This window comes from Oncorhynchus mykiss, chromosome 3 (assembly GCF_013265735.2).
Source record: "Oncorhynchus mykiss isolate Arlee chromosome 3, USDA_OmykA_1.1, whole genome shotgun sequence".
NCBI classification, from domain to species: domain Eukaryota; kingdom Metazoa; phylum Chordata; class Actinopteri; order Salmoniformes; family Salmonidae; genus Oncorhynchus; species Oncorhynchus mykiss.
The window spans coordinates 3492408-3507321 of NC_048567.1; the positions used below are offsets into that span (position 1 = coordinate 3492408).

Genomic DNA, 14914 nt, shown 5'->3' on the forward strand with positions numbered 1-14914 from the left:
TCCCCGACATACAATGTGACGCTGCTCAGATCCCGAGTCTGCAAGATGTTCCGCGGCTGATAGGGTTTTAGATTAGAACAGGAGTGACGATTTGTTCTGTTGCAGACCGCATAAAGTTGCATGCAGTTTCACATACAGTAAAATGTGTAGGATTTGAGTAATTGGCAATTTGCCTTTTTTAATAAGAGTACAGTGTATTTGCACTCACAAAAAGTACATCTGCATTCCGTCTTAAACGTGAAGACCAAAACTGTATATCTCCTTTCCAAATGAATTGAGAAGGATACAGTACCTTGCAGTGACTGCACTTGGCTCGTTTCCCCAGCAGACACTATATAGCTGCACTATATAGCTGCACTGCCGGTCAAACGTTCTAGAACACCTACTCATTCAAGGGTTTTTCTTTATTTTACGATTTTCTACATTGTAGAATAATAGTGAAGACATCAAAACTATGAAATAACACATATGGAATCATGTAGTAACCAAAAAAGTCTGAAGAATCTCAAATATAAAATATATTTTAATTTGTTTAACACTTTTAAAATAGCCACCCTTTCCCTTGATGACATCTTTGCATGCTCTTGGCATTCTCTTAACCAGCTTCACCTGGATTGCTTTTCCAACCGTCTTGAAGGAGTTCCCACATATGCTGAGCACTTGTTGGCTGCTTTTCCAAGTCCGACTCATCCCAATCCATTGGGTTGAGGTCGGTGGATTGTGGAGGCCAGGTCATCTGATGTAGCCTTCCATCACTCTCCTTCTTGGTAAAATAGCCCTTACACAGCCTGGAGGTGTGTTTTGGGTCATTGTCCTGTTGAAAATCAAATGATAGTTCCGCTAAGCCCAAACCAGATGTGATGGCGTATCACTGCAGAATGCTGTGGTAGCCATGCTGGTTAAGTGTGCCTTGAGTTCTAAATAAATCACAGACAGTGTCACCAGCAAAGCACCCCCACACCATCACACCTCCTCCTCCATGCTATATGTTGGGAAATACACATGCAGAGATCATCCGTTCACCCACACCGCGTCTCACAAAGACACGGAGGTTGGGACCAAAAATCTCCAATTTGGACTCCAGACCAAAGGACACATTTCCATCAGTCTAATGTCCGTTGCTTGTGTTTCTTGGCCCAAGCAAGTCTCTTCTTCTTATTGGTGTCCTTTGGTAGTGGTTTCTTTGCAGGATTTCGACCATGAAGGCCTGATTCACAGTCTCCTCTGAACAGTTGATGTTGAGAAAAGTTCTTGAAATTTTCCATATTGACTGATCTTCATGTCTTAAAGTAATGATGGACTGTCGTTTCTCTTTGCTTTTTGAGCTGTTCTTGCCATAATATGGACTTGATCTTTTACCAAATAGGGCTATCTTCTGTATACCCCCCTACCTTGTCACAGCACAACTGATTGGCTCAAGAATGAAAGAAAGGAAAGAAATTCCACAAATGAACATTTAAGAAGGCACGCCTGTTAATTGAAATTCATTCCAGGTGACTACCTCGTGAAGCTGGTTGAGAGAATGCCAAGAGTGTGCAAAGCTGTCAAGACGAAGGGTAGCTACTTTGAAGAATCTAAAATATCAAATATATTTTGATTTTTTTTTAACACTTTTTTGGTTACTACATGATTCCATGTGTGTTACTTCATAGTTTTAATGTCTTCACTATTATTCTACAATGTAGAAAATAGTAAAAATAAAGAAAAACTCTTGAATGAGTAGATGTTATAAAACGTTTGACCGGTAGTGTATGTTTATTAATTTAGTGACTAAGGGCCCTAGAGACATGTCTCTGTGAATGCAGAGGAGAGGAGACGTGGGGACGTGGGAAGGGTTGACGACAACAGCTGCCTCCCACATGGCATCCTATTCCCTATATAGCTCACTTTTTGACCAGCACTATATAGGGAGTAGGGTTCCATTTTTGGGACGCACACAACGTCTCTAATTATTCACATTAGTGATTACCCTGCAGCTGTCTGACGCCAAGCCTCAGCGGCTGGCTGCTAAATCATATTTGGCACCGTCGTTATCAGTTGTTTAGGGAAGTGGAGCGAGACAGGAGATTGTAATCCCTGATTGCAATGAACTGAAGTTTGGAGTCAGTTTGTGTCTTCTCTCAAGAAGAACGGTGGGGAGATGGAGATTTACGTCTACAGTACCCGTGTCTGTGTGTGGTGTGTGAAATATACGCCAAATTAACATTATATACAGTAGGCCTATATTAAGACCTTGTTCTATAACTCTGTGCTATTCAGAGGTGATGCCTGTGTTCCACCTTGTTCTGTTACTCAGTCTTTTCAGAGATGATGCCTGTGTTCCACCTTGTTCTGTTACTCAGTCTATTCAGAAATGATGACTGTGTTCAACCTGGTTCTGTTACTCAGTCTATTCAGAGACGATGGCTGTGTGTTCAACCTTGTTCTGTTACTCAGTCTATTCAGAGATGATGGCTGTGTTCAACCTTGTTCTGTGACTCAGTCTATTCAGAAAAGATGGCTGTGATCAACCTTGTTCTGTTTCTCAGTCTATTCAGAGATGATGGCTGTGTTCAACCTTGTTCTGTTTCTCAGTCTATTCAGAGATGATGGCTGTGTTCAAACCTTGTTCTGTTTCTCAGTCTATTCAGAGATGATGGCTGTGTTCAACCTTGTTCTGTTACTCAGTCTATTCAGAAATGATGGCTGTGTTCAACCTTGTTCTGTTACTCAGTCTATTCAGAAATGATGGCTGTGTTCAACCTTGTTCTGTTTCTCAGTCTATTCAGAAATTATGGTTGTGTTCAACCTTGTTCTGTTTCTCAGTCTATTCAGAGATGATGGCTGTGTTCAACCTTGTTCTGTTACTCAGTCTATTCAGAGATGATGGCTGTGTTCAACCTTGTTCTGTTACTCAGTCTATTCAGAGATGATGGCTGTGTTCAACCTTGTTCTGTTACCTAGTCTATTCAGAGATGATGGCTGTGATCAACCTTGAATATTTGCCAACTTTAGCCTACAACACCAACATCCCCCTTACTTAATCCCTGGCAAATGAAACAGACCCCCTTTAGACAAGCTGTTAGAAAGGTCCTGATAACATCCTGAAGCTCCTCAGACTTTAATTTTCCTCTCCCATTCAGCAGCACCAGAAATCATCTGTCCTGTATATCATATGGTTCCCATTGGTTCAGCTGGAGGGTATTGTTCCAAATGGCACCCTATTCCCTATGTAGTGCACTAAATTTGACCAGAGCCCTATGGGTAGTGGTCAAATGTAGTGCACTATATACAGTAGGGAGTATGGTGTCAGAGTACTACAGTATATAGGGATTGGGTGCCATTTGGGAGTAGCTCTAATGTGTGTGAGTAATGCAGGGGAGGTGTGTTTACTTACATTACTGTCATCTTTTGTGTTTTAATTCACTCACTTCCTCTGCACGGCGCACACAGCAGCCTGGAGGAGAATATCCACACGCATTTCAAAGTTGTCTTTGCAGCCTGTAGCTTTTACAGCATCGCTCTTAGGGTTGCAAAATTCTGGTAACGAAGAATAAATTCCCAGATTGTCCAGAATACCTAGTTGGAAGATTCTGAATTTCTTGATTCCCTCCTGATTTCAGAAATCCTCTAACTGGGTTTTTGGGAAAACCAGGGAATTTATTGATTATTCCCTCCTGATTTCAGAAATCCTCTAACTGGGTTTTTGGGAAAACCAGGGAATTTATTGATTATTCCCTCCTGATTTCAGAAATCCTCTAACTGGGTTTTCGGGAAAACCAGGGAATTTATTGATTATTCCCTCCTGATTTCAGAAATCCTCTAACTGGGTTTTCTGGAAAACCAGGGAATTTATTGAAAGTTCCCAGAATTTTGCAACTCTAGCTCTGACAGAAAGCAGAACCCTCCGACTGGGTCTGAACTGACATAGGCAGAAGAAGAAGATGGAGTATTTTTCCATTGTCATTTTTTTGTGCAATTGGTTCAATGGGATGATACCCAGTTGTCCTTCATCTTTTCACATGGTTTTCTATAACAGGACGTTTCCATTGAGTGAAAGTCCCTCCTGGTTTCAAGTGGGTTAATGACTGAGATGATTAATGACATGTGGAAATTGTCTCTACCCCCTTAGTTCATATAAATGCCAAAATTACATATTTATTTTCTGACCTCAACCAGTTTCACAACTGTTCAGTTAACCATGACACTTGTTGTCTAATGTTAAGGTATTGCTTCTAGGGCCCTTGGGGTTCATTTTGATCCAGCACCAGAAGATACAACTGCCTCCATACTCGCCCTACAGCCCAACAGTCTGTCTCACTGGTGTGGTATGAGATGTTTAATGTACGAGTTTGTTTTACCGTTCTCCCATCACTTACTTAGTTTATTGAAAGATCACAGGAGCCTACATGAATATGAAGTCATCCTGCAGCGAAGGGTCTGTCTAAACAACACTTAGAATGTCCTCAAACGTTCAATTCATGATGTCCAGTCCGAACCACTTGGACTGGAATGAAACAAACATTCAACCAGCGTCTCTTGGACATTGCAGGCAACAGAGTTCTAATTCCATGTCAGAAGTAGAGTTGCCTGCTTTAGATCCAGTCCAGTATATACACCTTAACTCAGGTCTGTAGATCCAGTCCAGTATATACACCTTAACTCAGGTCTGTAGATCCAGTCCAGTATATACACCTTAACTCAGGTCTGTAGATCCAGTCCAGTATATACACCTTAACTCAGGTCTGTAGATCCAGTCCAGTATATACACCTTAACTCAGGTCTGTAGATCCAGTCCAGTATATACACCTTAACTCAGGTCTGTAGATCCAGTCCAGTATGTATACCTTAACTCAGGTCTGTAGATCCAGTCCAGTATATACACCTTAACTCAGGTCTGTAGATCCAGTCCAGTATGTACACCTTAACTCAGGTCTGTAGATCCAGTCCAGTATGTACACCTTAACTCAGGTCTGTAGATCCAGTCCAGTATGTATACCTTAACTCAGGTCTGTAGATCCAGTCCAGTATGTATACCTTAACTCAGGTCTGTAGATCCAGTCCAGTATATACACCTTAACTCAGGTCTGTAGATCCAGTCCAGTATGTACACCTTAACTCAGGTCTGTAGATCCAGTCCAGTATGTATACCTTAACTCAGGTCTGTAGATCCAGTCCAGTATGTATACCTTAACTCAGGTCTGTAGATCCAGTCCAGTATGTATACCTTAACTCAGGTCTGTAGATCCAGTCCAGTATATACACCTTAACTCAGGTCTGTAGATCCAGTCCAGTATATACACCTTAACTCAGGTCTGTAGATCCAGTCCAGTATGTATACCTTAACTCAGGTCTATAGATCCAGTCCAGTATATACACCTTAACTCAGGTCTGTAGATCCAGTCCAGTATGTACACCTTAACTCAGGTCCAGCAGAGTAGGGGTCCTTTTTTGGTAGTGGGGGGCGATGTGCTGTGTTTGGTTCCTGCTCATTTTCAGGAGGGACCATTCAATGAAACACAGCTCCCTGGGCTTTGTCATGGTGACACAATGTTTAGGGGGCTGGGACGAGAAGAGTTGACTAGGACTGTATTAGGCTGGTGATCTCCAATGCCCAGAGACAGTTCATAGTAAACACCCTGGGAAGATAGGTAACACTTGTGTTGCTATTTTACCTGTGTAATAACACTGTAATTAAACCAGTAACAGACTTGTATTAGCATGTTGTTACATAATACTTTAGTAAATACATTATTTTGACCGTTTCAATAATGCAACTGGTTTGATACCTCAAAATGAGTCAGCACAGCTCACAGCAATAGACTTTTCAGCTCATTCTGCTGAACATCAATACTTTTTGTGTGATAACAGAGTACTGACAGTGCAAGAGAAATGAGGTCCCTAACAGGAAATGTGGAAAAAGTTGAGACTCATTCTGGAAGATGAATGTGTCTAGAAGAGGTTCACTCATGGGTCATTACTTAGCTGGTACCAGAGACAGACTGGCCATAGGACAGTTCTGGCAAATGCCAGATGGGTCGTCCATCTTTAGCCCGGTGGGCCTGTCTGAATTGGGCTTTTTCTGGTGTTCCCCAGTCTGTCCCTGAGTGGTACTGTACTGAAATGATGTTTTCCAGTCTAGAAGTGTCAAGTGGAATCATCAAACTAACTTCTCACTTCAAATGATCTTTGTTATGATTCACTTTGGTTTTCCTTGCTAACTTAATGTTTGTATTGATGTAAATAATGGAATGTGTGTTTTAAAGAGATCCCAGATCTTGAGTTGAAATGTAGTCATATGTGCCTCATGGCTGTTATAGGAGGATGCCACTTGATTTTTCTCATTTGTATGAAACCTCTGAAATCAGCTTTTGTGAAAAAGACTTACCAATTTCCAGTTACTTTTTTTCAGTCTCACAGGAATAAATTCCGGGATATTCCACAAGACTGTATTCGCTTCCCAAATGGCACCCTATTCCCTTTATAGCACACTATAGTGCCCCCTGGTCAAAAGTAGCGCACTATAAAGGGAACAGGGTGCCATTTAGGAAACAGTCTGTGGTACAGAGAGTCCTTGTTTAGTGATGTCACAGTTCATGTAAACTTAGGAAGACTTCCTCTCTAAGTATCCTCAGCTAAAAGACCGGGGACCGGATTAGTTAGTGTGATGCTGAGCGGAAGAGCAGACAGGGAGGCTAAGGCACAGAGAGACAGAACTGTGGGGTTTCCTTTTAAATGTTTAGATATGGGAAGAGTGCAGAGCCGTATGCTGGGGAGCAGAGGACCAGAGGTAAACAGTGAAATGAGGCGTTGACACAGTAGAGGCATAAACTAGGAAGCCTTAGGGGCAGTGAGGTTCTGGACTGAGGAGGCCCTGGTCTCTCTACTAACCTCAAGGGGACCAAGACGTAACCTCAAACTGGCCAACAGATTTATTGATCTCCTCACTCTTCTCTAGGCGTTGAGGTAAGTAGGGACGATTGTTTTTCTTTGTTTATTTATTCCTTCTTGGAAAAGATGTGAGTTCTTTCTGACTGAGACGTATCAGTGCAATATTGTTGACTGATGATGATGGATGTTTTTTACAACACTTAGTAAGATTCACTTTATGTCACAAACTCTGCTTGTTACTGACACTTAAATGGTTAGAGGCTATTGCCTTATATGGTGTTTATGTAGATTAGGGCTACATCGTGGGATTTCACCCATGTGATTCTACATCCTGCCTGAAACAAGACATGTTCAGAACTCACACAGGGATATTTATTTGCACAAGGTTTTTCTGATCTGTTGGGACTGAACTTAGTTTGCTGTCTCTATATCAGAACATGACATCCTTTAAACTTTTAAAGCCCCCCTGCAGTCTTTTTAATTGTATTTTTTAATCATTACTGTATGTCTAATAAGTCCCTGTGTGTTTATTTAATAAAATAATTCCAAAATATATGTTTTATCATTTAGTTCCCTGAGCCTATTTTGGCCATAGAAATGATCAGTCTGATCATGTGGGTGTAGGAAAAGGAAAATTCTATATATATATTATATTGTGCATACTCGCATAAAAAGGTCACTGTGTTGAAATATTATTATTTAAAACAGGAAAATCCGGTTTAATTAACAGCACTGTTCCTTTAAGTTAAAAGGCAGTCCTCTGACGATCATCTTATAAAGTCACTATCATAACTTAATCATTACTTATGTCCTTGCCACTGGGTAACACTGGTTGAATCAATGTTGTCACTTTAATAAAAATGGTTGTTTGTAGACATATCTACTGTATCTACTATAGGCCTTGGGGCGACAGGTAGCCTAGTGGTTAGAGCGTTGGGCCAGTAACCGAAAGATTGCTGGATGGAATCCCTGAGCTGACAAGGTAAAAATCTGTCATTCTGCCCCTGAACAAGGCAGTTAACCCACTGTTCCCTGGTAGGCCGACAAGGTAAAAATCTGTCATTCTGCCCATGAACAAGGCAGTTAACCCACTGTTCCCTGGTAGGCCGTCATTGTAAATAAGAATTTGTTCTTAACTGACTTGCCTAGTTAAATAAATGTTACATTTAAAACATGTCTGTTTGTGTCTAAATATGTCTGCTTGTGGTGAAATATCAGACCGCTATATATATGTTGTTTTTGATTTGACTATTGATTGTTTTTTAAATAGCAACAATACATCACTATTATGTTTGTGGTTGATCAACTTGGGAGTTGCTGCTGAGGCTGGAAACACAGTGTGAGACAATTGTCAGCAGAAGTTTGTCAATGAATGTGTAGTAACTGGCAGAGCAAGAAACCATTTATCGCTGTAATCTCCTCAGAGAGCCGTTTGATATCGCATTTCCTGTAAATTACACCCTCTGTAACCCATATTACTACTAATGATGATTAACTTGGCCTTGTGGACTGGATAATATGCAGGGATATTGAAATTAAAATAGTCATGCAATCCCATGTATTTTTTGCATGTCTCTTTACAATGTGCTGTAGGCAGCCTGTGGCCACAGTGCTCTCGTTGCTTTTGACAAATTACATTATTCATTTAATTATGCCCTCAACTGAGCATGTTATACTCATTAGCTTGGATGTTCTAAATTGTTCTTCAATGTAAATGTAGTAGTCAAATATAATCTCGCTATGATGCATATATATACCGTGCAATTGGAAACTGTTCAGACCCCTTGACTTTTTCCACATTTTGTTACGTTTTAGCCTTATTCTAAAATAGATTAAATAAATGTTTTGCCAAATCAATCTACACACAATACCCCATAATGACAAAGCAAAAACGGATTTCTTTAAATGTACGGAAATATATTAATAATGAAAACTAGAAATATCTTATTTACATAAGTATTCAGACCCTTTGCTATGAGACTAGAAATTGAGCTCAGATGCATCCTGTTTCCATTGATCATCCTTAAGATGTGTCTACAACTTGATTGGAGTCCAGCTGTGGTAAATTCAATTGATTGGACATGATTTGGAAAGGCATACATCTGTTTATATAAGGTCCCACAGTTGACAGTGCATGTCAGAGCAAAAACTAAGCCATGAGGTCGAAGGAATTGTCCGTAGAGCTCCGAAACAGGATTGTGTCGAGGCACAAATCTAATTCTGCAGCATTGAAGGTCCCTAAGAACACAGTGGCCTCCATCATTTTTAAATGGAAGAAGTTTGGAACCTCCAAGACTCTTTCTAGAGCTGGTCGCCCGGCCAAACTAAGCAATCGGTGGAGAAGGGCCTTGGTCAGGGAGGTGACCAAGAACCCGATGGTAACTCTGACAGAGCTCCAGAGTTCTGTAGAGATGGGAGAACCTTCCAGAAGGACAACCATTTCTGCAGCACTCCACCAAACAAGCCTTTATGGTAGAGTGGCCAGACGGAAGCCACTCTTCAGTAAAGGGTACATGACAGCCAAAAGGCAAACTCATTCATCCCCCTCCTCTCCCCTAACTATTCCCCAGGTCATTGCTGTAAATGAGAATGTGTTCTCAGTCAACTTACCTGGTAAAATAACGGATAAATAAAAAATTAAAATAAAAAAAGACTCTCAGACCATGAAAAACAAGATTCTCTGGTCTGATGAAACCAATATGGAACTCTTTGGCCTGAATGCCAAACGTCACGTTTGGCGGAACCTGGCACCATCCTTACGGTGAAGCATGGTGGTTGCAGCATCATGCTGTGGGGATGTTTTTCAGCTGCAGGGACTGGGAGACTAGTCAGGATCGAGGGAAAGATGAATGGAGCAAAGTATAGAAAGATCCTTGATGAAAACCTACTCCAGAGCGCTCAGGAACTCAGACTGGGGCGAAGGTTCACCTTCCAACAGGACAACGACCCTAAGCACACAGCCAAGACAACACAGAAGTGGCTTCAGGACAAGCCTCTGAATGTCCTTAAGTGGCCCAGCCAGAGCCCGGACTTGAACCCAATCGAACATCTCTGGAGACCTGAAAATATATATGCAGCGACGCTCCCCATCCAACCTGACAGAGCTTGAGAGGATCTGCAGAGATCAAATACAGATGTGCCAAGCTTGTAGCATCATACCCAAGAATCCTTCAGGCTGTAATCACTGCCAAAGGTGCTTGAACAAAGTACTGAGTAAAGGGTCTGAATAGTTATGTAAATGTGATATTTCAGTTTTGCTATTTTTAATAGATTTTCAAAAACCTGTTTTTGCTTTGTCATTATGGGGCATTGTGTGTAGATTGATGAAGGAAAAAACAATTTAATCCATTTTAGAATTAGGTTGTAACATAACATTTGGAAAAAGTCAAGGAGTCTGAATACTTTCCGAATGCACTGTATACACTGAGAATACAAAACATTCAGAACCCCTGGTCTTTCCATGACACAGACTGACCAGGTGAATCTAGATGAAAGCTATGATCCCTTATTGATGTCACTTATTACATCCACTTCAATCAGTGTAGATGAAGGGGAGGAGACGGGTTAAAGAAGGATTTTTAAGCCACGAGACAATTGAGACATGGATTGTGTATGTGTGTCATTCAGAAGGTGAATGGGCAACTGTATACACAAGACAAAATATTTAAGTGCCTTTGAACAGGGTATGGTAGTAGGTGGCAGGCACACCGGTTTGAGTCAAGAACTGTAACGCTGCTGAGTTTTTCATGCTCAACAGTTTCCTGTGTGTATCAATAATGGTCCACCACCCAAAGGACATCCAGCCAACTTAACACAACTGTGGGAAGCATTGGAGTCAACATGGGCCAGCATCCCTGTGGAATGTATTTGACACATTGTAGAGTCCATGCCCCAACGAATCGAGGCGTTCCTGAGGGCAAAAGGGGAGGGGTGTGTTGTATACTCAGTGTACATCACATAGCTGGTGAGAATTTCTTTAAAGAATTCCAGATGTCAGTGTGATCAGTCAGTTTCTGCTCTAAGTTAACACGCCTGAGCAGCCTGGCTGTTTCTATTCCTTTCCACTCAGTTGACATCCCCACGATCTCCCTGCTTTGCCAGTCCCTCGCCTCTTCTCTCTGCCCTAATATGGTTCATTGCAGGCTGTGGGAAGGGGATTGAGGATACAGAGGCCATCTATCTGTGTGTGTGTTGTGTCCGACTATTCCAAACGCACTACGGTCTACTTGGTGTTATACAAAGTGAGACTAAGTAGCTCTTCACAACAGGTACTTAAGGCAGGGGATTGTCTACAACGTATTGTCTTGTATACAATGACACTAATTTAGACTCACTTTTAACCTTGTAGAGAGGTCAGATGTTGAAATAGGTGGGTTTGTTTAAAAGTAATATTTATTGCATGATATCTGTAAGAACCGATGCTGGAGTAGAGAAACAGGTAGGGGGAGTGAACATTTCATTCTGCACAGAGATGGAACAGGACAGGAGCAGCGTCAGAACCAGGTAATACAAAGACAAACAACAATGAATGCAGAAGCAGAGAACAGACAGATATGAGGTAACAACACAGGTGATTGAGTCCAGGTGAGTCCAATGAATCGCTGATGCGCGTGACGAGAGAAGCAGGTGTGCGTAATGATGGTGGCAGGAGTGCGTAACGCTGGGCAGCCTGGCGCCCTCGAGCACCAGGGAGGGAGAGCTGGAGCAGGCGTGTCAGATATCCCTTTAAAGGAAGTTATCAGATAACTCTGTGTTGGTTGATTTCATAAGGTCCCAATCTCAAAAAAAGTAGGGCTGAAATGCATAATAATATACTATGATGACACTGCAAACACCAAAAGCCCCACAAGAATTATGTCTGACATCTTGAAATCATAGCATCTGTTCTACTCTCTATTGCTCTCTGTGCTGATTCTCTTTGAAGAAGTTCACTTGGCGGGAAAACTGAATAATATGAATCATTTGCAATTCTCTATACAGCTGCATTTCCTATGTCAGTCCTGTTCCTATTGCTAGTGTATATTATGTAGCATACGTTTGCTTATTTTTCTGTCTAAAAGCCCACCTTCACTGTTAAATAGACAAATAAATTACACCCGTCTCTGATTCCCATGTCTGAGAAAAACGAATGGATTTCTAGTTGGTAAATAAACACTTGAAATGAATGGAATAGCTCAGATGCCCTTGTAATTGGCTCGTTAATGGGGTTGATGCCAACAGAAACAAACACTGTGACCGTACCACAATGGGAGTGGATGGTGGAGAAGTAGTGACATAGGTGGCTAGAGTCCAGGGCCCAGGTCAAAGTTGAATAAGTGTTTAGGTAACAGGATGCCTGTTCTCATGAGACTCCAGATCCTCAGGAAAGATCTCCCTACCTGATATGTACACACAAACATACATGGTTACTTTATCTGGGTTGTGTCTCAAATTGCATCCTATTCCCTATATAGTGCACTACTTCTGGCCAGGATTTTGGTCAAAACTACTGCACTATATAAGGAATAGGGTGCAATTTGGGATGCTGACCTGGACTGCAGACACACTGACGTCCGCATGATCCAATGGAATTGGCTGTATAATGTCCGACAGACTTTTCCCATCCAGTATCAAGTTAGAGTATTTATTTGGATCACCTCATCAAGTAATACAACAACAATGATTGGAATATAATTGTGTCAGCAGGGGGCTGATATTTTGTTCATTAATGTTTTGTAGATGCAGTCTTCAGTCTTTAGAGAATATCACACCATCTAAACATTATTACAACATGATTATGATATTGGTTTATGTTTAGATTTCCAATAATATTTTCCTGAATATTCAGTGTATGGTTCAGAATTCCTCAACTAAAAATGCCATGATAAATAGGTGTGGTCTAGTTGTGTTGATCTTAAAAATGAACCCACTTAACTCCATATTGTTTTTTTGTTGTTTTTTTCAGGCCGCGGGGCCAACCACAGAACCATGGAGCCTGCCTATACTGGGATGTCACTGGATAACTCAACCTCAACAGTGATGCCCATGGCGACCTCCGCCGGCAACACCAATGTGAGCAGAGAGCCGTACATGCACCGCCTGGCCCATCTAGACGAGGGTCTCTACAATGACTTCTACAGCCTGTGGATCTCTGGTGGTGGTCAACACACTCATCTTCATGGTGGGAATGGTTCTCAACACCCTGGCCCTGTACGTGTTCTGCTTCCGCACCAAGCCCAAGACAACCTCAGTCATCTACACCATCAATCTGGCTGTCACAGACCTACTGGTTAACCTCTCCCTGCCCACACGTATCATTCTCTATTACAGTGGGGGAAAGTGCCTCAACTGCTCCTATGTGCATATATTCAGCTACTTTGTCAACATGTACTGCAGCATCCTCTTCCTCACCAGTATATGCGTGGACAGATACCTGGCCATAGTACAGGCTGAGGCCTCTAGGAAGTGGAGGAACCCTAACGTGGCCAAGGGGGTGTGCATTTTCATCTGGCTCTTCGCTATCGTGGTCACCTACTCCTTCCTCACCACGGCGTTCCGACACGCGGGCTGCTGCGTCTCCAAGCTCTTCGTCCTGACCGTCTTCGAGTTCTTCCTCCCCTTGGTCGTCATTGTGGTGTTCACCGTGCGCATCATGTGTGCCCTGTCCAACTCCAGTCTGATGCAGCAGAGCAGAGAGAGGCGCGTGCGGGCCGTGCAGCTCCTCACCACTGTCCTGGTCATCTTCACCATCTGCTTCACCCCGTTCCACGTCAGGCAGGTGCTGGTGTACTTCTACCCCAACATGCCCCACCACATCATTGTCTACCACGTCACTGTCACCCTCAGCAGCCTGAACAGCTGCATGGACCCCATCGTCTACTGCTTCGTCACCAACAACTTCCAGTCCAGCATGAGGGGCTTCTTCCGCAAGGCGGAGGCAGAGCTGGAGCAGACCAGTGGGAACATCATCAGCATGCAGAATAGCTCCAAGGGCTCGGGGACTGTCACAGCTATCGCTCACAGTGTGATGATGAACGTCCTGTCCTCCTCCTCTCCCCAGCATGGGAACCACATAGCGTTAGACTGAGAAAGGGATGGGAAGATTGAGGAATGGGATGTTCAGTGTTCAGAGAGAGATGGACTTCTATTGCCTAACTGTGACACTCTGGAGTGCAATTGACATACTACAGTAGGCTATTCTCCCATTTGAGAAAATGCTTTCCTGCTTCTATTATTGTAGCCTATTGTTGGCTTGGAAATGTAAGTACTTGAAGACATTTTCGGACAAGAAACGTTATTTCTCCTGTGTTGGCCTACACCAGTCACGATGGAGGGCATTGACACTGAATACGACCTATAACGTGTTTATTGCAGCATGATTTATTTCTACTGTATAATTATCATCTGAGGAGTATTTGTTTACTTTGATCCTAGATTTGATGGACCTCTGACAAAATAGACAAGTAATATTCTACTGCATTGCTATGGAAACAAATAGAAATATATGATTAACAGCTTCTGTAGATTAATGTGTGACATTGTTGTCACAATACATATTTATCGTCAGCCTTCTCAGAAACTGGTTTTATGCTAAACTTATATTACTGGCAAATATTACCAAACCAATTGTCCAAAAACATATAGAATAAAACATACAAAACCTTATTGATTTTATAGCAAGAACTCATTTAATTTAGTTTGTATTACTGTTGGAGGGCCAGTAGCGTGCACTCTTCACTCTGCCCCAGGGCAGTGAAGGGGATATTTATTGACCTGTGTAGGGTGCCTAGTTTCGGCTGGGACATTAAACAGGTGTCCTGACTCTCTGTGGTCATAAAAAAAAAAAACATGGCACTTATTGTAAGAGTAGGGGTGTTAGCCTAGTGGTTAAAGCGTTGGACCAGTAACTGAAAGGTTGCAAGTTCAAATCCCGAGCTGACAAGATAAAACAAATCTATCGTTCTGCCCCTGAACAAGGCAGTCCACTGTTCCTAGGCTGTCATTAAAAATAAGAATGTGTTCTTTACTGACTTGCCTAGTAAAATATAGATATTTTTAAATAACT

At 42.1% G+C, this 14914-nt stretch overlaps 1 protein-coding gene across 1 annotated transcript; it reads left to right on the forward strand.

Moving 5' to 3' along the window:
• Window positions 1-1708: 1708 nt before the first annotated feature.
• Window positions 1709-14710, forward strand: LOC110520734 (G-protein coupled receptor 20-like). The gene is given in 3 exon segments (XM_036965926.1): window positions 1709-6945; window positions 12815-12998; window positions 13000-14710. Coding segments are annotated over 2 exon segments (1098 nt in total). The 5' UTR covers window positions 1709-6945; window positions 12815-12837; the 3' UTR covers window positions 13937-14710.
• The last annotated feature ends 204 nt before the right edge of the window (window positions 14711-14914 follow it).